The sequence below is a fragment of the Stegostoma tigrinum genome, chromosome 9 (genome assembly GCF_030684315.1).
Source record: "Stegostoma tigrinum isolate sSteTig4 chromosome 9, sSteTig4.hap1, whole genome shotgun sequence".
NCBI classification, from domain to species: Eukaryota; Metazoa; Chordata; class Chondrichthyes; order Orectolobiformes; family Stegostomatidae; genus Stegostoma; species Stegostoma tigrinum.
This window is the reverse complement of record NC_081362.1, coordinates 98,721,853-98,743,040: the sequence shown is the minus strand read 5'-3', so window position 1 is coordinate 98,743,040 and position 21,188 is coordinate 98,721,853. Positions and strand designations below refer to the sequence as shown.

At 44.9% G+C, this 21,188-nt stretch overlaps 1 protein-coding gene across 2 annotated transcripts in view; it reads right to left on the bottom strand.

Annotated features, from left to right (window-relative positions):
* The window catches only part of efhc1 (EF-hand domain (C-terminal) containing 1), a 45,539-nt gene that overhangs the window by 2,219 nt on the left and 22,132 nt on the right, over window positions 1-21,188 (bottom strand). For both annotated transcript variants that reach the window (XM_059648798.1, XM_059648799.1), the window contains exons 8-9: window positions 15,101-15,314; window positions 5,685-5,868 (exon numbers count right to left, since the gene is read on the bottom strand). In XM_059648798.1, coding sequence (XP_059504781.1) covers window positions 5,685-5,868; window positions 15,101-15,314 — 398 coding nt within the window. The remainder of the gene's footprint in view (window positions 1-5,684; window positions 5,869-15,100; window positions 15,315-21,188) is intronic.

The following is a 21,188-nucleotide window of genomic DNA, read 5'->3' as shown; positions in this document are numbered from 1 at the left end:
TAGTCCAGCGATAATACCACTAGGCCATCGCTTCCCCGAATGGTGCTGAAAAATGTGCAATCATCAGAAAACAACCGCACTTCTGACCCTATGATGGAGGGAAGGTCATTGATAAGGCAGCTGAAGGTGGTCGGGCTGAGGACACTACCCTGAGGATGTCCTGGAGCCGAGATGACTGATTTCCAATAAACACAGCCAGGGATTAACCTGATGATCCCCTGTTGCCTCAACGACATATATAGCCTTCCTTAGATCCGGAGAAATCTGCACACATTGCTCCAGATGAGGTGTCACTAAAGCTCTATACAACTTCAGCAAGACAACTTTACTCTTGGACTGAAATCCCGTTATGATGAAGGCCAACATGCTATTTGCCTTTCCAGTTGCTTGTTTCACCTATATGTTAATTTTCAGTGACTTATGAAAAAGGACATGCAAGTCCCTTACAATTTTAACACTTCCCATGCTGTTTTTCCTACCAAAGTGGACAACTTCACTTTTTTTTTCATTCTTATAGAAGGTGTGGGCTTCGCTCGCAAGGCCAGTATTTGTTGCCTTCACCATTACCGTTGAACTGCTAGGCCATTTTGGAGGGTAGTTAGGAGCCATCCACACTGCTGAGGTGGGGAGTTCCTGGACCAACGGGGAGAAAATGGAGTCCAGATAGGTGGAGATGAGTTCGATGGGGCAGGAGCAGGCGGAGACAATGGGCCGACCAGGGCAGGCAGGTTTGTGGATTTTGGGAAGGAGATAGAAGGGGGCAGTGTGCGGTTGGGGAACAATAAGGTTCTCCCCACCTACGTCCATGACACAACCCACGTCCTCCACCTCCTCCATCACTTCCAATTCCCCGGTCCGCAACACTTCATTTTCACCATGGATATCCAGTCCCTATACACCTGCATTCCTCATGCAGATGGCCTCAAGGCCCTCCGCGTCTTCCTGTCCTGCAGGCCCGACCAGTCCCCCTCCACCGACACCCTCATCCGCCTAGCTGAACTCATCCTCACAACTTCTCTTTCGATTCCTCCCACTTCCTACAGACAAAGGGGGTGGCCATGGGTACCTGCATGGGCCCAAGCAATGTCTGCCTCTTTGTAGGTTACATGGAACAGTCCCTCTTCTGCACCTACGCTGGCCCTAAACCCCACCTCTTCCTCCGTTACATTGATAACTGTATCGGCGCCGCCTCATGCTCCCAAGAGGAGCTCAAACAGTTCATCCACTTCGACACCTTCCACCCCAACCTCAAGTTCACCTGGGCCATCTCCAACACATCCCTCACCTTCCTGGACCTCTCTGTCTCCATCTCAGGCAACCAGTTAGAAACCAATATCCATTTCAAGCCCACCGACTCCCACAGCTACCTAGAATACACTTCCTCCCACCCACCTTCCTGCAAAAATTCCATCCCCTATTCCCAATCCCTTTGCCTCCGCCGCATCTGCTCCCAGGATGAGGCATTCCACTCCCGCACATGCCAGACGTCAGCGTTCTTCAAGGACTTCAACATTCCCCCCACAGTGGTCGAGAACGCCCTTGACCGTGTCTCCCGCATTTCCCGCAACAACCGCCCTAAGAGAATCCCCCTCATCCTCACATACCAGCCCACCAACCTCCTGATACAACGAATCATCCTCCAACACTTCTGCCATCTACAATCCGACGCCACCACCCAAGGCATTTTTCCATCCCCACCCTTGTCTGCCTTCCGGAGAGACCATTCTCTCCGTGACTCCCTTGTCCGCTCCACACTCCCCTCCAACCCCATCACACCCGTCACCTTCCCCTGCAACCGCAGGAAGTGCTACACTTGCCCCCACACCTCCTCCCTCACCCCCATCCCAGGCACCAAGATGACTTTCCATATCTATCAGATGTTCATGTGCACATCTGCCAATGTGGTATACTGCATCCACTGTACCCGTTGTGGCTTCCTCTACATTTGGGAAACCAAGTGGAGGCTTGGGGACCACTTTGCAGAACACTTCCGCTCGGTTCGCAATAAACAACTGCACTTCCCAGTCGCGAACCATTTTAACTCCCCCTCCCATTCCTTAGACGACATGTCCATCATGGGCCTCCTGCAGTGCCACAATGATGCCACCCAAAGGTTGCAGGAACAGCAACTCATATTCTGCTCGGGAACCCTGCAGCCCAATGGTATCAATGTGGACTTCACAAGCTTCAAAATCTCCCCTCCCCCCACTGCATCCCAAAACCAGCCCAGCTTGTCCCCGCTTCCCTAACCCATTCTTCCTCTCACCTATCCCCTCCTCCCACCGCAGGCTGCACCTCCATTTCCTACCTACTAACCTAATCCCGCCTCCTTGTACTGTCCGTCCTCCCTGGACTGACCTATCCCCTCCCTATCAGCCCACCTATACTCTCCTGTCCACCTATCTTCTCCTCTATCCATCTTCGGTCCGCCTCCTCCTCTCTCCCTATTTATTCCAGAACCCTCTCCCCATCCCCCTCTCTGATGAAGGGTCAAGGCCCGAAACGTCAGCTTTTGTGCTCCTGAGATGCTGCTTGGCCTGCTATGTTCATTCAGCTTCACACTTTGTTATCTTGGATTCTCCAGTATCTGCAGTTCCCATCATCTCTGACCCATTCATTCCTCTTCTATTTTCTGTCGGTTGACCAGTTCTTAATTCCTGACAATATATTCCCTCTAGTCTCATGTCCTCTAATTTTGATATCCCTGTATCCCTTGATATCTTCAAAATCTGTTGATCTTTGACTTGAATTTACTCAATGATTGAACTGTCACAGACCCCTGAGGTAGAGAATTTCACAAAGATACACCAACTTCAGAGTATGTTCCTTATCTCAGTCTTCAATTGTTTTCCTCTTATTCTGAGACTGTACTGAGATAACTTAACCTCTTGTGTAGGACCCTATCAAAACCTTTCTGAATTCTAAACGTATCACATTCCACCTTTTCCCCTTTGTCTATTCCCCTGATTAGATATTCAAGAAGCTCCAACAGGTTTTTTAAGCAGGTTTCTCTTTCATAAATCCATTTTGGCACTGCCCAATCCTATCATCATTGTTCTAAGTGTTTTATTATAAAATTGTTTAACAGACATTCCAGTAATTTCCCTGTTATTGCTGTCAGACTGGTGAGTCAGTAGTTCCACATTTTCTATTTCCTCTATTAAATAGTATGACTCATTTACTATCTTCCAGTCTGCAGCTACCACCCAGATTCTGTACAGTTCTGAAAGGTGATCCACCTGTTTCAACACACTGGGATGGAAGGCATCAGGTCAAGGGGATTTATCTTCTTTAAGTCCCATTAGTTTCAAAAGTACTATTCTTTTTACTGTCACGTATATGTTTCACTTCCTCATTCTTGCTAGTCCCAGGACTCTAAGTATTTCCAGGAATTTTTTTGCATCCTCGGTGAAAACAGATAAAAATAAATAAGGTGCAGAGCTGGATGAATACAGCAGGCTGAGCAGGAAAGCTGATGTTTCGGGCCTAGACCCTTGTTCCGAAGGGTCTTTTCTGAAGAAGAGTCTAGGCCCGAAACGTTAGCTTTCCTGCTCAGCCTGCTGTGTTCATCCAGCTCTGCACCTTGTTATCTCAGATGCTCCAGCATCTGCAGTTCCACTATCTCTAAAAATAAATAACTCAGTTTCTCTGCCATTTCTGTTTTCCCAATGGTAAGTTTTGCTGAAACTGCCTATAATAAGTCTATTTTTATCCTTTCTGATCATTTCCTTTTTACAAGGCAATAGCTGAAAGTGCTGGAGAAACTCGTGAGGCCTGGCAGCATCTGTGGAGCGAAAACTGAGTTAATATTTCGAATCTAGTCCTTCAGAACTGATGGTAGCTATGAAAATTTTGTATATATGCTGAGGGAGAGGTCAGAGAGGTGTGAACAGATAGATGGAGGTGGAGCCCACAGAGAGACAAAGACAGGAGAGAAAGGGATGGCTGATAGTAAGCCAGGGAGAAAGAACAGATGATAATGGGGACTATGAGTTGGTGAAAATGGGTTAGTTTTGCTGAAAGCAGCCTGTCATGTCAGGGCCTGGTGTGTTGGAGTGGGTAAAGGACATGAAAGGAAGTGTTCAGGTTCTAAAGTTATTGAACTCCATATTGAATCCTGACGGCTGCAGGGTCCTCAAGTAGAAAATGAGATGCTGTTCTTACAGCTTGCACCGAGCTTCACTGGAGCACTGCAGCAGGTCTGCGATAGAGATGTTAGCCAGGGATAAGAGTGCTAATGAAGTGGCAGGCAACCGCAAGCTTAGGGTCCTCTTTACAGACAGAACGTAGGTGTTCTGTGAAGCAGTCAGTCAGTCTGAGCTTCATCTCCCCATTATAAAGGAGATGACATTGTGAGCAGTGATTGTAATAGACTAGATTGTGTGAAATGCAGGTAAAGTGCTGCTTCACCTGGAAGGGGTGTGAAGTATTGGATAGTGAGGAGGGAGGAGGTAACTAGGTAGGTGTTGTATCTTCGGTGATTATAGGTGAAGGTGCCATTGGGCTGTGGGAGGGGGTGTTGGGAGTGAAGGAGTAGTGGACTGGGGTTTCCTAGAGGGAATGGTCCATGTGAAATGCAGACAAGGGAGGGGAATATTTGTCTGGTGGTGGCATCCTGCTGGAGATGGCAGCTTATGATCCTTTGAATATAGACGCTGGTAGGGTGGAAAATGAGGGCTGGGGGACCCCATTAGTGTGGTGGGAGGGAAGAGAAGTGCGGGAAATGGGTCATACGTGACTAATAACCCTATCGACTCTGGTAGCAGGGAATCTGCAGTTTAGGGAAAAGATGGACAATTCTGATGCTCCCTTGTGGAAGGTGGCATCATCAAAGCAGATGAGATAGAGATGGAGCCTGAGAAATTGGGAGAATGAAATAGAATAGATTTTGGATCTGTTTTTACGTTTCTTGCTATATTATTCTGATTTGCAATTTTCCCTTAATCGTTTCACTGAAGTCAAGCAGTTAGACTTTGACCACAGATGGTGAGGGGCAGGTTGGGGGTGGGGGTTGGTGTTGAGGGAGAGGAGTGGATGACATACAGCTGTGAGGTGGAGGGGGTGGCGGGTTTGTTTACGTGCATTGAGGTTAATCACTGATGGTGGAAAGGGATATTGTTACCAGCAGCATTTGAGAAACTTACAGTAAGAAGGGAGCACAGCCACATGTAGAGATTCCCATGTGCTGAGAACTTTTTATTCTTTCACTGGAGGTAGTCATCGCTGGCTGGTCCCACATTTATTGCAAAAAAATGGAGAAACTCAGCAGGTCTGGCAGCATCCATGGAGAAAAAGCAGCTAACATTTCAGGTTCAGTGAACCTTCTTCAGAATGCATTTATTGCCCTTGGAATCTTGGGGGTTATTATATTCCAACCTTAAATGTATTTTTTAAGCCTGCAGGTCAGGTCTGTCTGCTTGAGTGAGACCTGGCTGGGGCCAATTATCTTAAGGCCAGCAAACCAATCTCGTCCTGCTAATGAGATAGGTCAGTTCAGGTCATTCAGACACAATTATTGGAATCTGTGCCTTGAGCTGATTTGATGTGTGACAGCTGAGTACGGTCAGGTTCCCCAACTTGGTGGAAAGACTGGTGGCCATTTACAGTGCTGCAGCTGTAGGGCTATATGTCAGAGTAAACAGGACAAAATTAAACCGGAAATGGAAAACAAAAGGATGACTGACCGAGCTTTCTGATCCATCTCCTTCTGTTGAGTTTCCAGCGACTCCTGGACCATTTGTGCCTTCCTTTCCTGAGCTTTCTGCTGGAATGAGTTGAGAACCTCACTTGGAAATTCTGCAGCATTTGCTTGCAGGTATTTGTAAACATATTCATCAGCATCGGTGATGATGAAACGGCAACCGAGTACTGAAGAGAGAAAAATAGCCAATTATGAGCAAGGCTGTTGACACTGACTGGGGCAAAGGGAGAATGTGGATGCGAGATTGAATTGTAGCACTTGGAACATCACATACACAGCATAACACACAAGGTAATAGCACAGAAACAAGCCATTCAGCCAACTAATTACTGTGCAGGTCTTTAAGCCCCCACTCGACCCTCCTCCCATCTTTCCTCATTTAAATACCAATGTACCCCTCTACTCATTCTCCCTCACGTCTCTTCCTTAATGCAGCCAAATTATTCACTTCAACTATCCCCCAGGGGAATGCAGTACACATTATCATTCACACACGCTCTCTCAGACTTAGACACACATACGCAAGAAAAGCAGTATCTAGCGGTAAAGATACGTGTTTAGGTTATGAATAGCATTGTAAGTCAATCAGTGAATGAAGTGTTCCAATTTCAAGTCCTTTAAGGTGCATGTGTTTCAGGCCTGTGTGGAGTCTGTCTCGTAACTCCTTAGATCCAACGAAGTTTGAATCTCAGAATTTCCAGGTAAGATTATAGTTGAGTTGCTATAAAAGGGAATCTTTGCAGGTGAAAATGACTGAGACCTCCCACCCCCTCCCCACAGGCAAGTGTCTGCCGTTCTGGTCCTGTTTGCAAACTAACCTGATTCTCCTTGGACCAAAGAGATTGGTTATAATATTCCAAAACTGCCTCAAGTCTGGAAAGGTTTCAGTGGTCGGAACAAGGGGAGACAGAAAGTAGGAAACTAAGGACCGTTTAGTTTAACGTCTATCATTGGGAATTTATTAGAATCCATTATCAAGGAAGTAACAGTATGACACTTGAAAAATCAAAATGAAATTTATCAGAGTAAGAGATAATAAGAACTGCAGATGCTGGTGCATTCCTGCAGGATGGTGGGTGAGAGGAGGTGTTGTCTAGGTAGCTGCAGGAGTCGGTGGGCTTGATATTGTTTTCTTGCAGGAACTGAAGAAGGGTCCCAGCCTGAAACGTCAACTTTCCTGCTCCTCTGCTGCTTGGCCTGCTGTGTTCCTCCAGCTCCACACTGTGTTAACAGAGTAAGCATGGTTTTATGATTAATTTGCTTAAAGTTCTTTGAAGATGTAGATTTAGATTTTATTGTCATGTGCATTCAAGTACAGAAGTACAAGGATACAGTGAAAAGTGTATAATGTCACTACACATGGCACCGTCTTAGGTGCCAAGGTACAGAAAAGAACTTAGGTACAAAGTAGTAAGAGAAATGAGAGTTTAAAAACTTGAGCATTTCATAAAATAGTTGAAAAATAAAGTCTTGGTAATAGTTTACATTAAAGTCTTTCTTAGTTTAAACTAGGAAAATGAAGGAGTAAGTTAAAAGTTCAGCAATCATTGATGAGTCCTCACCATTTCTCGCTGTGCTGCCTGTTCTTGACACTGCTGCAGTGGATATCATTGTTGCTGCTGACACTGCCTCCTCTCTGATCTCCATCGGTGCCTCGGGAACATGCTTGGGCAAGACCTACTCACACTGAGTCTGGGCCATGACCGTGAGCTGCCAAGGGACCAGGCTGGCACTGGCTGAAATACCGCTCGGGGACCCACCCTAAGCCACCGAGCAATCAGTCCGGAACCCGCCAGGAGCCGCCGAGAGATCAGGTCAAAATAAAGTGGAAGTGAACATCAGTTCCGTTCAGAGACACACTGTCTCTCATGCTGGAGAATGGGGCTATGAGATATATCAGCCACGCTCAACCTAATTCAGCTCCATGATCTTCATAGACACAGGGAGAAATTGCAGATTCCATACAATACATCACCGAGGTTGGAATTGAACCTGAGTCCCTGGTGCAATGAGGCAGAAGTGTGAACTACTGTGCCACTATGTAACAAGCCAAGTGGATGTAGATATATAATATCTGGACTTCCAGAAGGCATGTGATAAGATGCCACATAAAATATTAATACACAATGTGTAATGTGGAGATAGAGGTAATATACAAGCTTGGATAGAGGATTGACTAACCAACAGAAGCAGACAGGATAAGTATGTCATATTCTTGTTGGCAAGCTGTAACTAATGGGATGCCACAGGGTTTCATCTTTGGGATGCAACTATTTACAATCTGTATTAATGACTTGGATGAAGGGATAGAATGAGCTATTAAAAAAAATTGCAAATGAAACTGAAATAAGTCAGAACATAATTGTAGTGAAGAAATAATGAATTTATAAATGGATATGAATAGTTTGGTTTAGGACCAAAATGTGGCAGATGAAGCTTAACGTGGTGTGTTGTATGTGAGGTTATCTGTTTTGGTCGGAAGAATAAAAATGCAACTTGTTATCAAAATCGAGAGAAACTTCAAAATGCTTTGGTGCCGAGGGATCTGGCCCCTGGTGGCAAAAAGCCAGTTTTTAAAAATGTATCCACAGGATATGGTGTTTCTGGTCAGGCCAGCATTACTGTCCATCCTCTGGCCAATTAAGAATCAATCACATTGCTGTGGGTCTTCAGTCACATGTAGGCCAAATGAGGTAAGCATGGCAGTGAAGCAGATTTTTTTTTTCCTGATAAGCAACAGGTGAGCTTCTTGCTGCAGTATTCCTAACCTCAAACCTGCTCTTGGAACCACAGTAGTTGTATCAAAATCACAAAAATGATATCGTACAGAAAGTAGCCATTCAGCCTATTGAGTCAGCACTAGCCTTCTGAATTAGCATTTTACCATAGCGCTATTTCCTGCCTTTACCCCACAGCTTTTGAATGTTGTTTCTGTTTAAATAATCATCCAATGGCCTGCTGAACGACTCAAATGAACGTGCCTCCATCATATTTCTAGGCAATGCATTCCACACACTAACTACTCATTGAGTGAAAAAGTCTTTTTCTCACATCATATTTGCATATGGTGTTGAGGCGGCGGGGGTGGGGTGCAATTGAATTACTGGTCATTGGTAATCCCCAGGATGTTGATAGTGGGGGAGTCGGTGATGGTAATGCCATTGAATGTGAAGGGCAGTGGTTAGATTGTCTCTTATTGGAGATATTCATTGCCTGGCATTCGTGTGGTGTGAATGTTAGTTGTTAATTGTCAGCCCAAGTCTGGATATTATCCAGGTTTTGTTGCATTTCGACATAGAATACTTTGGTTTCTGAGGAGTTGTGAATGTTGCTGACATTGTACAGTCATTGGTGAAGCTTATAATGGAGGGAGGGTCATTGATGAAGTAGCTGAAGATGGTTGGGTCCAGGACACTACCCTGAGGAACTTCTGTCCTCACATACCTGCAACCTGAATTCCTCGGGACTGTTTGTCTCCTTTTTCTGTCATAGAGTCATATTGCATGGAAACAGACCCTTTGGTCCATCCAGTCTGTGCTGACCATAATCCTAAACTAAACTAGTCCCACCTGCCTGTGCTTGGTCCATTTCCCTCTGAACCCTTCCTAGTCATGTACTTACCCAAATGTGTTTGAAATGTTGTAACTGTATCTGCATCCATCACCTCCTCTGGAAGTTGCTCCTCATGTCCCTTTTAAAACTTTTCCTCCTTTCACCTTAAAAATATTCCCTTTTTTTTGAACTCTCTCGACCCGAAGGAAAGGACTGTTGCTATTTAAGACCATAAGACATAGGAGTGGAAGTAAGGCCATTCGGCCCATCAAGTCCACTCCGCCATTTAATCATGGCTGATGGGTATTTCAACTCCACTTCCCTGCACTCTCCCCATAGCCCTATTTGCCTTATCTATGCCCCTCGAGTTTACAAACTTTTATAAGATCAGCCTTCAACCTCCAACACTCCAATGGAAAAAAAGTCCCAGCCTATTCAGCCTTACCTTATAACTCAAACCCTCCAGTCTCAGCAGCATCCTGGTAAATCTTTGCTGAACTCACTCCAAATGAATAATATCCTTTCTCTAACAGGGCAACCAGAACTCCAGAAGAGGTCTCACCAATGTCCTGTAGAACCTCAACATGACGTCCCAACTCCTGTACTCAAAAGTCTGAGCAATGAAGGCAAGTGTGCTAACCGCCTGCTTTACTGCCCTGCCTGTGTGTGATGCAAACTTCAAAGGTGTCTCTGTTCTATAACACTGGGGTGTATATGGACTCCCAGACAGACTTCTGAGGAACGTTAGAGCTCGTAAGTGCTCAGTGGTTAGCACTGCAGCCTCACAGCGCCAGGGACTTGCGTTCGATTCCCACCTCGGACGACATTAGGTGCATTTAAGTCGTCATTGGATAAGCATATGGATGTACATGGAATAGTGTAGGTTAGATGGGCTTGAGATCGGTATGTCAGGTCGGCACAACATCGGGGGCCGAAGGGCCTGTACTGTGCTGTAATGTTCTATGTTCAGTCTGTATGGATTTTGCATGTTCTCCCTGTGTCTGCGTGGGTTTCCTCCCACAGTCCAAAGATGTGCAAGTTAGGTGGATCAGCCATGCTAAATTACCCGTAGTGTTCAGGGGTGTGTGGGTTATAAGGGGATGGTTCTGGGTGGGATGCTTCAAGGAGAAGTGTGGACTTGTTGAGCTGAAGGGCCTGTTTCCACACTGTAGGGAATTTAATCTAATCAAGATAGGAGTAGAATTAGGCCATTTGGCCTATCAAAGTCTGCTGCACCATTTGATCATGGTTGATATGCTCCTCACCTCCATTTTACTGCCTTCTCCCCATAATCCTTCAACTCATTACCAGTTAAAAATCTGTCTAACTCCTTAAATTTATTCATGTCCCAGCAGGCACCACACTTCTAGGGTACCAAATTCCACAAATTCACAACCCTTTGGGAGAAGTAGTTTCTCCTCAACTCTGTTTTAAATTTGCTACCCCTTATCTTAAAACTATGACCCCTCGTCCTCGAATGCCCCACAAAAGGGAGCATCCACTCCACATCTATTTTATTTAGTTTAAAGCCATGTCTATAACCCTAGTTATGTGATCCACTAGGACTCTGGTCCCAGCACAATTCACATAGAATCATGCACCATGGAAACAGACCCTTTGGTCCAACTTATCCATGCTGACCAGATGAAGACTGCTCCATCAGAACAGGTCCTTTCTTCCCGGTAATGGTGCCAGTATCCCATGAACTCAAACCCATTTCTCCAAAACCAATCTTTCAGCCAGGCATTTACCTCCTCAGTCTTATTGACCCATGCCAATTAGCTTGTGTCTCAGGTAGAAATCGAGATTATTATCTTTTTGGTTCTGCTTTTTAATTTGGATCCTAGCTGTTCATATTCCATTAGGAGACCCTGTTTCCTAGAGTTCTTGGAATTAAAGTGATAGTAGCAGCACAAATGTGAAATTTACTGAGTGACAGAAAACAGAGTGATGTTTATTGGATTTTTGTTGGTTTGTGAATGAATAAAGGAAACAAAAAATCCCTGAATTTGTTGAATGAACTCCACGCAGATCCAACCACTTTGAAAGGGCATCAACAATGACTAGGAACATTCAGCCCACGTGAAAGGACAGGTGTAGTTGAGGTATAACAGAGTCCAGGGTTTACCTGATCATTACCGTGTTGCTGGCTGTAACTTTTGTCCTTGTTCCATTATTCATTTATTCATTCACAGGATGAGGATGTCTCTGACTGGGCCAGCATTTATTGCCCATTCTTAACTGTCCTCTAGGCAATTAAGTGTCACCCTCAGTGCTGTGGGTCTGGAGTCACGTGTAGGCCAGACCAGGTGAGGGTGGCAGTTTCCTTCTCTAAAGGACATTAGTGAACCAGATGGGTTTTTCCCAGCAATCAGCAATACATTTATGGTCATCATTAAATTCTTAATTCCAGACAATTAATGAGTTCAAATTCTCGGTGTCCATGTACACAGATCCTTGAAAGTTGCCACCCAGGTTGACAGGGCTGTTAAGAAGGCATACTGTGTTTTAAGATAATAAAATGTGAGGCTGGATGAACACAGCAGGCCAAGCAGCATCTCAGGAGCACAAAAGCTGACGTTTCGGGCCTAGACCCTTCATCAGAGAGGGGGATCGGGAGAGGGAGCTGGAATAAATAGGGAGAGAGGGGGAGGCGGACCGAAGATGGAGAGTAAAGAAGATAGGTGGAGAGAGTATAGGTGGGGAGGTAGGGAGGGGATAGGTCAGTCCAGGGAAGACGGACAGGTCAAGGAGGTGGGATGAGGTTAGTAGGTAGCTGGGGTGCGGCTTGGTGTGGGAGGAAGGGATGGGTGAGAGGAAGAACCGGTTAGGGAGGCAGAGACAGGTTGGACTGGTTTTGGGATGCAGTGGGTGGGGGGGCAGAGCTGGGCTGGTTGTGTGGTGCAGTGGGGGGAGGGGATGAACTAGGCTGGTTTAGGGATGCAGTAGGGGAAGGGGAGATTTTGAAACTGGTGAAGTCCACATTGATACCATATGGCTGCAGGGTTCCCAGGCGGAATATGAGTTGCTGTTCCTGCAACCTTCGGGTGGCATCATTGTGGCAGTGCAGGAGGCCCATGATGGACATGTCATCTAGAGAATGGGAGGGGGAGTGGAAATGGTTTGCGACTGGGAGGTACATTTGTTTGTTGCTTTTATTGTTGTTTTATTGTTGTTTTTAGCTTTTATTAATAGAGGGATCACGTTCCGGAACCAAGAGGTTATGCTGCAGCTGTACAAAACTCTGGTGCGGCCGCACTTGGAGTATTGTGTACAGTTCTGGTCACCACATTATAAGAAGGATGTGGAAGCTTTGGAAAGGGTGCAGAGGAGATTTACTACGATGTTGCCTGGTCTGGAGGGAAGGTCTTACGAGGAAAGGCTGAGGGACTTGAGGTTGTTTTCATTAGAGAGAAGAAGGTTGAGAGGTGACTTAATTGAAATATATAAAATAATCAGAGGGTTAGATAGGGTGGATAGGGAGAGCCTTTTTCCTAGGATGGTGACAGCGAGCACGAGGGGGCATAGCTTTAAATTGAGGGGCAAAAGATATAGGACAGATGTCAGAGGTAGTTTCTTTACTCGGAGTAGTAAGGCAATGGAATGCTTTGCCTCTAATGGTAGTAGATTCGCCAACTTCAGGTACATTTAAGTCGTCATTGGATAAGCATATGGACGTACATGGAATAGTGTAGGTTAGATGGGCTTGAGATTGGTATGACAGGTCGGCACAACATCGAGGGCCAAAGGGCCTGTACTGTGTTGTAATGTTCTATGTTCTATTATCAGCCACAGGGGGATTCAAACCCAAATCCCCAGAATGTTATCTGAGTCTCTGGATTAACAGTCCAGCGATAATATCAATAGGCCATTGCCTCCCCTTGGTGTTCTGGGCACTGCCAAGCCAATGAGGCTATATAGGTATCCAATGGCTGACCACCAGACATAAATTGTCACCAACATCTTTGTTTTGGATGACTCTGGTGGACTTCAGCCAGTATCTGGTGATGATCTTTGCTCAGGAGAATCATTCTTGCTCCCTATAGTAAAATGCTATCTTCCACAGTGATCTGGTCTCACTGCATGCAGAAACATTTCAATTCTGGTTGTGATGGCCTTTTTGTTTCCTGCATCACCAATAGGTGTTTTAGTTTTGCCAAGACTGGACCTTGTTGTGTCCACAGTCTGATATTTTCAGCAGCGACCAGAAGGGTGTCCAGAAAGTTTAAAAGCAGGCGGTGCTGTATTTGCCAGTATGAGGCAGCATCCATATTTTCTACTTGGCCCCGAGACAGTGTTCCACCTTGTAATTGCGCACACTTAGGTTGAGCATCCACTGCTGAATTCAACCTGAAGCTATGAGCGGCACAGCCTTATCCGCTTTGAGTAGGCCAAGTAGGAGTTTGTGGTCCATAACTATTACAAAATTTATATTCATAAAGGTACTGGCCGGACCTTCTCACATCAAAGATGACCACCAAACCTTCCCTCACTTTCTCGGTGTATTTATGGGGAAGCATATGCTATTGGGCATTCCTCTCCATTGGGTTATCTGGGAGCCAACGCTCCCCTGATACCACATGGCAGCACAGCATCTCCCTTAGGATCGTATTGTGCCAACAGCTTAGACAACAAAACCTGCTTTTTCACTTCCCTTAAGTCTGTGTCTTGGCTATGAGAATATTTCCAAGGCTACAGCTTTTTCAAAAGCAGATGTAAGGGAGCCAGGATGGAGGCCAGGTTATGTATGAATTCTCTATAACAGTTCACCTACCCAAGGAAAGACCTAAGCTCTGATGCAGACATGGGAGCTGGGACAATTTTGATTGTCCTTGCTTTATCTTCCAACAAGTGTAAACTGGTTTTGAGAACTCTGTAGCCCAAACTTGGAGGAACTGGAACACATATTTTTCCCTCCTCAGGTTTACGTCCACCTTGGGGCAAATCTTGAAAAGTGTTCTCCATTGTCCACTGAAAAATGGCACAGGCTGATGATCCCCCAAATGGCAGCAAATACAATGGCCTGCTGGCCTGGATCATGAAGAAAATGCTGACTGGCTAAGGTTGGCTTTGTTTTGGGATTTATTAATAGTTATAGAGGGTACAGGAGCAAAGAGGTGATGTTGAATTTGTATAAGACATTAGTTAGGCCTCAGATTGTTGAGTCCAGATCTTGACACTACACTTTAGGAAAGTATGAAGGCATTGGAGAGAGTACAGAGAATATTCATGAGAATGGTTAGAGGGATGAGAAACCTCTGTTATGAAGACAGATTGGAGAATTGGGGCTGTTTTCCTGAGTACAGTGAAGATTGAGGGGAAATTTGACCAAAGTGTTCAAAATCATAGGGGTGGCTGGACAGAGTAGACAGAGAGAAACTGTTCGCATTGGTGCAAGAACCAAAAACCAGACAGTACTGATATAAAATAATTGGGGAAAAAAAGTGATGGAAACACTCTTCACTATTTCACATAGCAAGTGGTGAGGGTCTGGAATGTGTGTAGGGGAGGCAGGTTCACCTGAGGTATTCAGAAGGGAAATAAATTGTTATCTGTAAAGGAGGAATGTATAGGGTTATCAGGAGAAGTTAGGAGAATGGTACTAAGTGACTTACTCCTTCAGAGATCCAGCACAGACGGAATGGATTGACTGGCCTCATTCTGTGCTGTAACCATTTTGTAATTTCAAAAGAGAAATAGACAGGAAATGGTCCTGTGTGAATACTAAGCCCACCTTTGGATCTATAATCTGTCCCTGTCAAAGACACACCAAACAGGTCACAGGGTCAGGACCAGAGGTCATATGCGACACAGAACTTTGTGAGAGTTACTCTGAATAAATTTTACCTTCGACAATTGAGCAGATGGCCAGATCCTTGGCTGTATAAAATTCTGGCTTTTCCACATTGCTTCCTGGTTTGGGAATCCTTATCTTTGACAATATTCTCCCTCCTATTCTCCCAGAGTTGCGGAGTGGAGGTTCAAAGATGCTGATCTCATCAGTGGCCACATGGAAGCTGAGGATAAAACGCCGATTCCAGTCATCAGGATTCCTGGACTCCTGCAACCAAGATGGGAGTACATTTAATAACAGGGCCTGGTACTCATTATCACAGAGCTCCAGAACGGAGTCACTGTCTTTCCCTGACTTCCACTGTGAGCACAGCTCACCCAAATTTGCAACTTACTCCTGCCCTGTGCCCCCTCCCTGTAGTCTCTTGCCTCTCCTGTGTCCCATCTCCTCCCTAATTCCATCTCCCATGTGACAACCCCCACACTCCCGTGTTCCCTGTCTCCTGCTCTTTGCTCTATCTTCCCCTGTACCACCTGCTGTAATGTGCCTCACTGACCTACCTTGTTCTCCCCCTTTTTTTTCTACTTACCCTGGTTTAACAAAGTGCAATCCTAACCTTTGTGTACTGTCTGGCTTGCTATAGTTATGCCACCTTTGCTGTAAGTACATTAGTGTGCAGTCAGTGAGATTCGTTAAACATATCACTTGAAACATGGTGCAGCTAAAAATGTGCAGATTTTCATAGCAGTAGGAGAGTCATATACTGAAACAAAAAGCAAGGAAGAAGTGAGAAACCTGGTTGATATGGGTGAAAGATAACAAGATGTGGAGCTGGATGAACACAGCAGACCAAGCAGCATCTCAGGAGCAGGAAAGCTGACGTTTCGGGCCTAGACCCTTTGTCCTCTATGACCGTATTTTCCAATCTGTGCTCCTTTGGAAACGCAAGGGTTTGTTTTCTTCTATTTTGTTGAGAAAATGTATGAAATAGCAACCAAAGCATTCAGGAATAGTCTTTGTTATAAGGGCTGTGGAAACAGTGATCTTAGTTGTATTATAAGCCCTGAGAGGCCACTGCAGAGCGGCAAAATCAGACTATGTATTTTGAAAGTCTTAAAAGGACACTTTGAACACCGTATTAAATGGTAATTGTATTTAACATCAGAACTCAGGGGGAAGAGAGAGACTATTGATCAGTGACTAGGAGATAGTAGGGACTGCAGATGCTGGAAGTCAAAGTCAATAAAATGTACAGCTGGACAGACACCAGGTCAGACAGCATCAGAGGAGCAGGAAAGTCAATGCTTCAAGTCTGGACCCTTGGTCAACACTGTGGAAGACACCTGCAAAAATGCGTTTCCATACTCCCAATTCCTCCAACTCTGCCGCATTTGGTCCCAGGATGAAGCATTCCACTCTCAGATATCCCACCAATCCTCCTACTTCAAGGACTATAAATTTCCCTCCCCGATGATTCGTAATGTCCTCGACTGCATCTCCTGCATTTCCCGCACTTCTGCCCTCAAACCCCTTCTCCCCTCCAATATCAATACAGATAGAGTTCCCTTTGTCCTCACATACCACCCCACCAATCTTCAAATCCAATGTGTCATTCTTCACCATTTTCTGCAATCAGACCCCACCACCAAAAACATATTTCCTTCCCATCCCTATTTGCTTTCTGAAGGGACTGCTCACTCTGCGTCTCCCTATCAGCTTCATACTCCCTGCTAACCATTCCACCAAACATGGCTCTTATCCTGCAACCACAGAATGTGCATCACCTGCCCCTACACCGCCACCTCACTTCCATCCAAGGCCCCAAACAATCATTCTAAATCCGGCAGAAATTCACCTGCACATTTTCTAACCTGGTCTATTGTATCCATTGCTCCCAGTGTGGTCTCCTCTATATTGGAGAGGCCAAGCACAAACTTGCTGACTGGTTCATAGAGCACTTGCATTCTGTACACTCCAATCAACACCACTTTCTAGTTGCCAGCCATTTCAAATCCCCCTCCCACTTCCATAGCGACATGTCCATCTTGGTCCTCCTCCACTGTCAAAATAAGGCCACACGTAAACTAGAGGAATAACACCTCATATTCCACCTCGGGACCTTACAGCCCACTGCCCTCAACGTAGAATTCACCAACTTCAAAATCTCCCCAGCCCCAGGCTCGTCCCATGTCCAGCCCTTCCTCGTGTCCCCTCCCCCTTGACCTGTCCATCTTCTTTCTTATCTAACCACTCCGCCCTTCCCACTGACCAATCCCTACAACCCCCAACCTGCATCTATCTTTCACTATCCCACCTACCTTCCCACAGTCCACTCCCCCAATTTATTTCTGACCTCCCTTCGTCTTCCTAAGTACTGTGAAGGGCCCAGACCCACAAAAGAGACTACTTAAAGTTTTCAAGACGATTTGTAGCTCAGGTTGTGGGTGAGGTTATAGACATGCTTGCTGAGCTGGTGGGTTTGGTTGCAAACATTTCATCACCTGCTAGGTAGACTATCGATCAGTGCTCTGGTTGACTCCTGCGAGTTTCGATAAGTGAAAGGTGATTTCTTCAGAAACAGGATTGGCTTGTCATGAGAGGACATTCACTGAATTAGGTGAAACTTATTTTCAAGAAAGCTGTTGACAAGAGCAGAAACTTTGAGGTTATCAATCATAATTCATAGTTTATTATGGGAAAACAGGCAAGGCTTTGCTGAGAGATGTTCTAGACTGAATGAACACAGCAGATTGTGAGAAAGAAATATTTATGGAAAAGCTAATAGAACAAGCAAGACCAGACGAGATGATGTCAATCTTGCAGAAGAGATCACACAAAAGAAAAGGAAACATGTCCAGCATATGGAAATCAGTACTATACCTTCAAAAAGCTGAATCACTTTGCATCCAAAAGTTTAGTTCTAAGGAATCAGAGAAAGCCTACAGAGGTGGTTGTTGGAGATATGTTAGATGATGATTCTGATGAATCATTCAACAGGTTGGCAACATTGAATCTAAAGCTGATAAATGGTTTGTGACAGTTAGAATGTTGACTGCAGGAGGAGAAGATGAAGTGAAAAGGAGGTGTCACACTGTGTGCAGTATCATGAATCTTGCAGATCTGTTCAAAGTGGCTCAAAGAGGTCACCCAGAGATGAAGCCTGAAAGGTAAGGTGGGTACAACACTTAGCCCGAGAGGACAAATGAAGCTGAGATGCTAACCAAAATGCACTCATCTCAGCTGTCGCAAATCTAAAGCATGGATCAGCCACTCTAAACATGCTGAAAGAGATTTGTAGCATTCCACTGACCACGAAACCACTGAACACATTCCAAAAGATTATAAAGATTTTTTTTAACAGGTCTTGGATGTCACCTCAAAGTTAATGAGACTCTAAGACCAGTTCAGAATCTACTCGAGGCCAGCCTAAAATGAAGGAGGGAAGCAAGAAAATGGTCACTGCAGGGTGCTGGATTAGGAATATGCAAACTGAGAAAACCTGGAAAACTAAGAGTATGCATAGATCCAAAGAATATAAATAAAACGTTTAATAGCTATCACTGCCCCATGCCAACCATTGAACAAACTTTGGAGGCAAGTCAAACTGAATGAAAGTAGCAGAATCATAGAATCCCTGCAGTGCAGAAACAGGCCATTCTGCCCATTGAGTCACACTGACCTTCTGGAGAACATCCCACCCAGACCTATCCTATCACTTTAACCACCACCGCCACCCCCTGCCGACATTTCCCACGGCCAATCCATTTAACCTGCATGTCTTTGGACTGTGGGAGTAATCCTACACAGAGACAGGGAGAGCATGCATATTTCACCCACACAGTCACCTAAGGCTAGAATCAAACCTGGGTCCCTGGCGCTGTGTGGCAGCGGTGCTAACCATTATACCCTGCACTACCCATAGTTATCTAGTTATTTTCTGAATGTTATTTGGGAGATACAAATTGTTGTATGCACTGTGGCATTCCTACTACTCAGACATCACAAGATAGTCAGTGATCCTCCTATTGAGAGTTAAACCAGCTGATGTTGATGACTTCTCGTGAGATTGTAGAATGTCTGATAGTGATTACACCATTCCCAATGGTGTACAAGTGAAGAATTCAGTCACTTTGTAAAGGATTGAGAAATTCAATATGTGAAATTATTGCAGAGAGGTCGGTATCCCATCACCAAGTCATCCTTTATTTACTTGTGCACATTATACAGGCTGTGGCCAGCCAGCTCAGAGTCAGTCCCCTGAACTGAAAAGATTCTAAATGTCCTGGTTAGAAATATATTTCTTTTTTCTAGTGCACAGTACACTGGCTGTGGCCAGCTATCTTAGAGTCAACCCTCAACTGAGGAGATTGTAAAACTTCTCGTTATACTGGTCAGCCAGGACTTTCCTGATTGGCCCAGGTTAACAAACCCAATCAAGGATCTCATGGTCAACAAGACCCAGCTGGCTCCAATCACTACAGTGTGATATGCTACCTGTTTTGTATTCATTCACAGGATGTGTGTGTTACTGGCTAGGCAAGCATTTATTCCAACCTATCCCTAATTGCACAGAGGGCAGTTAAGAGCCAGCGACATTACTGAGGGTCATACATAAACCAGACCAGGTAAGGATGGCAGTTTCCTTCCCGAAAGGACATCAGTGAACCAGACAGGTTTTTCCTGACAGTCAACAATGGATTCATGGCTGTCATTAATCTCTTAGTTCCAGATTTTTATTGAATTCAAATTCACCGTCTGCCATGGCAGGATTGGAACCTGAGTTCCCAGACCATTGCCTGGGTCACAGAATTAACAACCCAATGATAATACCACTAGCCCATGACCTCACCTATATACTTTCCCCCCTCAAATGAAAATTCTCAGATGGCTGAGAAAAATCACCAAAGGGATCATGAAGAAGTTAAGCAAATCCAATGCAGACTTATACTGATAATGCTTGAGTAGAGAAATCCACCTTCTGAACGCATGGAAATTAACCCATTTCAAAGACTCATGTTGCACTGCACTTGAACTACTCCTTGAACCATGAAATTTAATACTGAACAAGAGGTAAAATAGAATTGTGTGTCAAATTCACCTCAAACAACAGAAAACCAAAATTTCACCTTGATAAAACACTGAGTCACTACACTCTGAGAAGGAATATGTCCCCAGAAATGAGCTGATGGTAGTGGAATAGTTAACAACAACATGCACGTGTAGCATTAGGAGACTACGGTGCCAGGGTTGTGGGTTCAATTTCAGCCTCAGGTGACTGTCTGTGTGGAGTTTGCACATTCTCCACATGTCTGCATGGGTTTCCTTCAGGTGCTCCAGTTTCCACCCACAGTTTGAAGATGTGCAGGTTAGGTGGATTGACCATGCTAAATTGTCCATACTGTCCAAGGGCATGTAGGTTAGGTGGATTCAACATTTTAGGTGTGGAGTTACAGGCACAGCGTAGAGGGATGGGTCTGGGTGGGATCCTTTTCAGATGGTCAGTGTGGACTCAATGGGCCAAATGGCCCGCTTACACATTCTATTGGGATTCTATTCTAGTATAAGTTAATAAAATAATAATGACGATGCATGTGCAGAGACTGATGAAAGTGGAACTGATGAGATGAGAGATTAACGCACTACTTTCTGAATGACCAATGGGTCACTTTATGCTCATGTTTATTGGGTAACTTGCATAACCTGTAATTGTAACTTATAATGCATGCAAACCTTCTTAAAATTTAGGAAATACATGATAAACAGTAGGACCCTGAAAAGTGTTGAGGATCATAGGGACCTTGATACCTTTAAGGTAGTGGGGCAGATAGATCAAATGGTTACGAAAACACATGGGACACTTGCCTTTATTGTTAGATGGGTGAAGTTTAAGCATAGTGGAGTAATACTGAAACTGTATGAAATCTTGGTGGCACCGTTTGAAGGAGACATAATTGGGATGTATGAAAATTATGAGGGGCATAGGCAAACCAGACAGGAAGAAACATTTTCCCTTGATAAAGTGATCAATGACCAGGGGCAGAAACTTAAGGTAAGGGGCAGGAGGTTTAAAGGAGATGTTAGGAAAATCTCAGAGGGTTGTGGGAATCTGGAACTCACTGCTTGTAAAGGGTACAGGCAGAA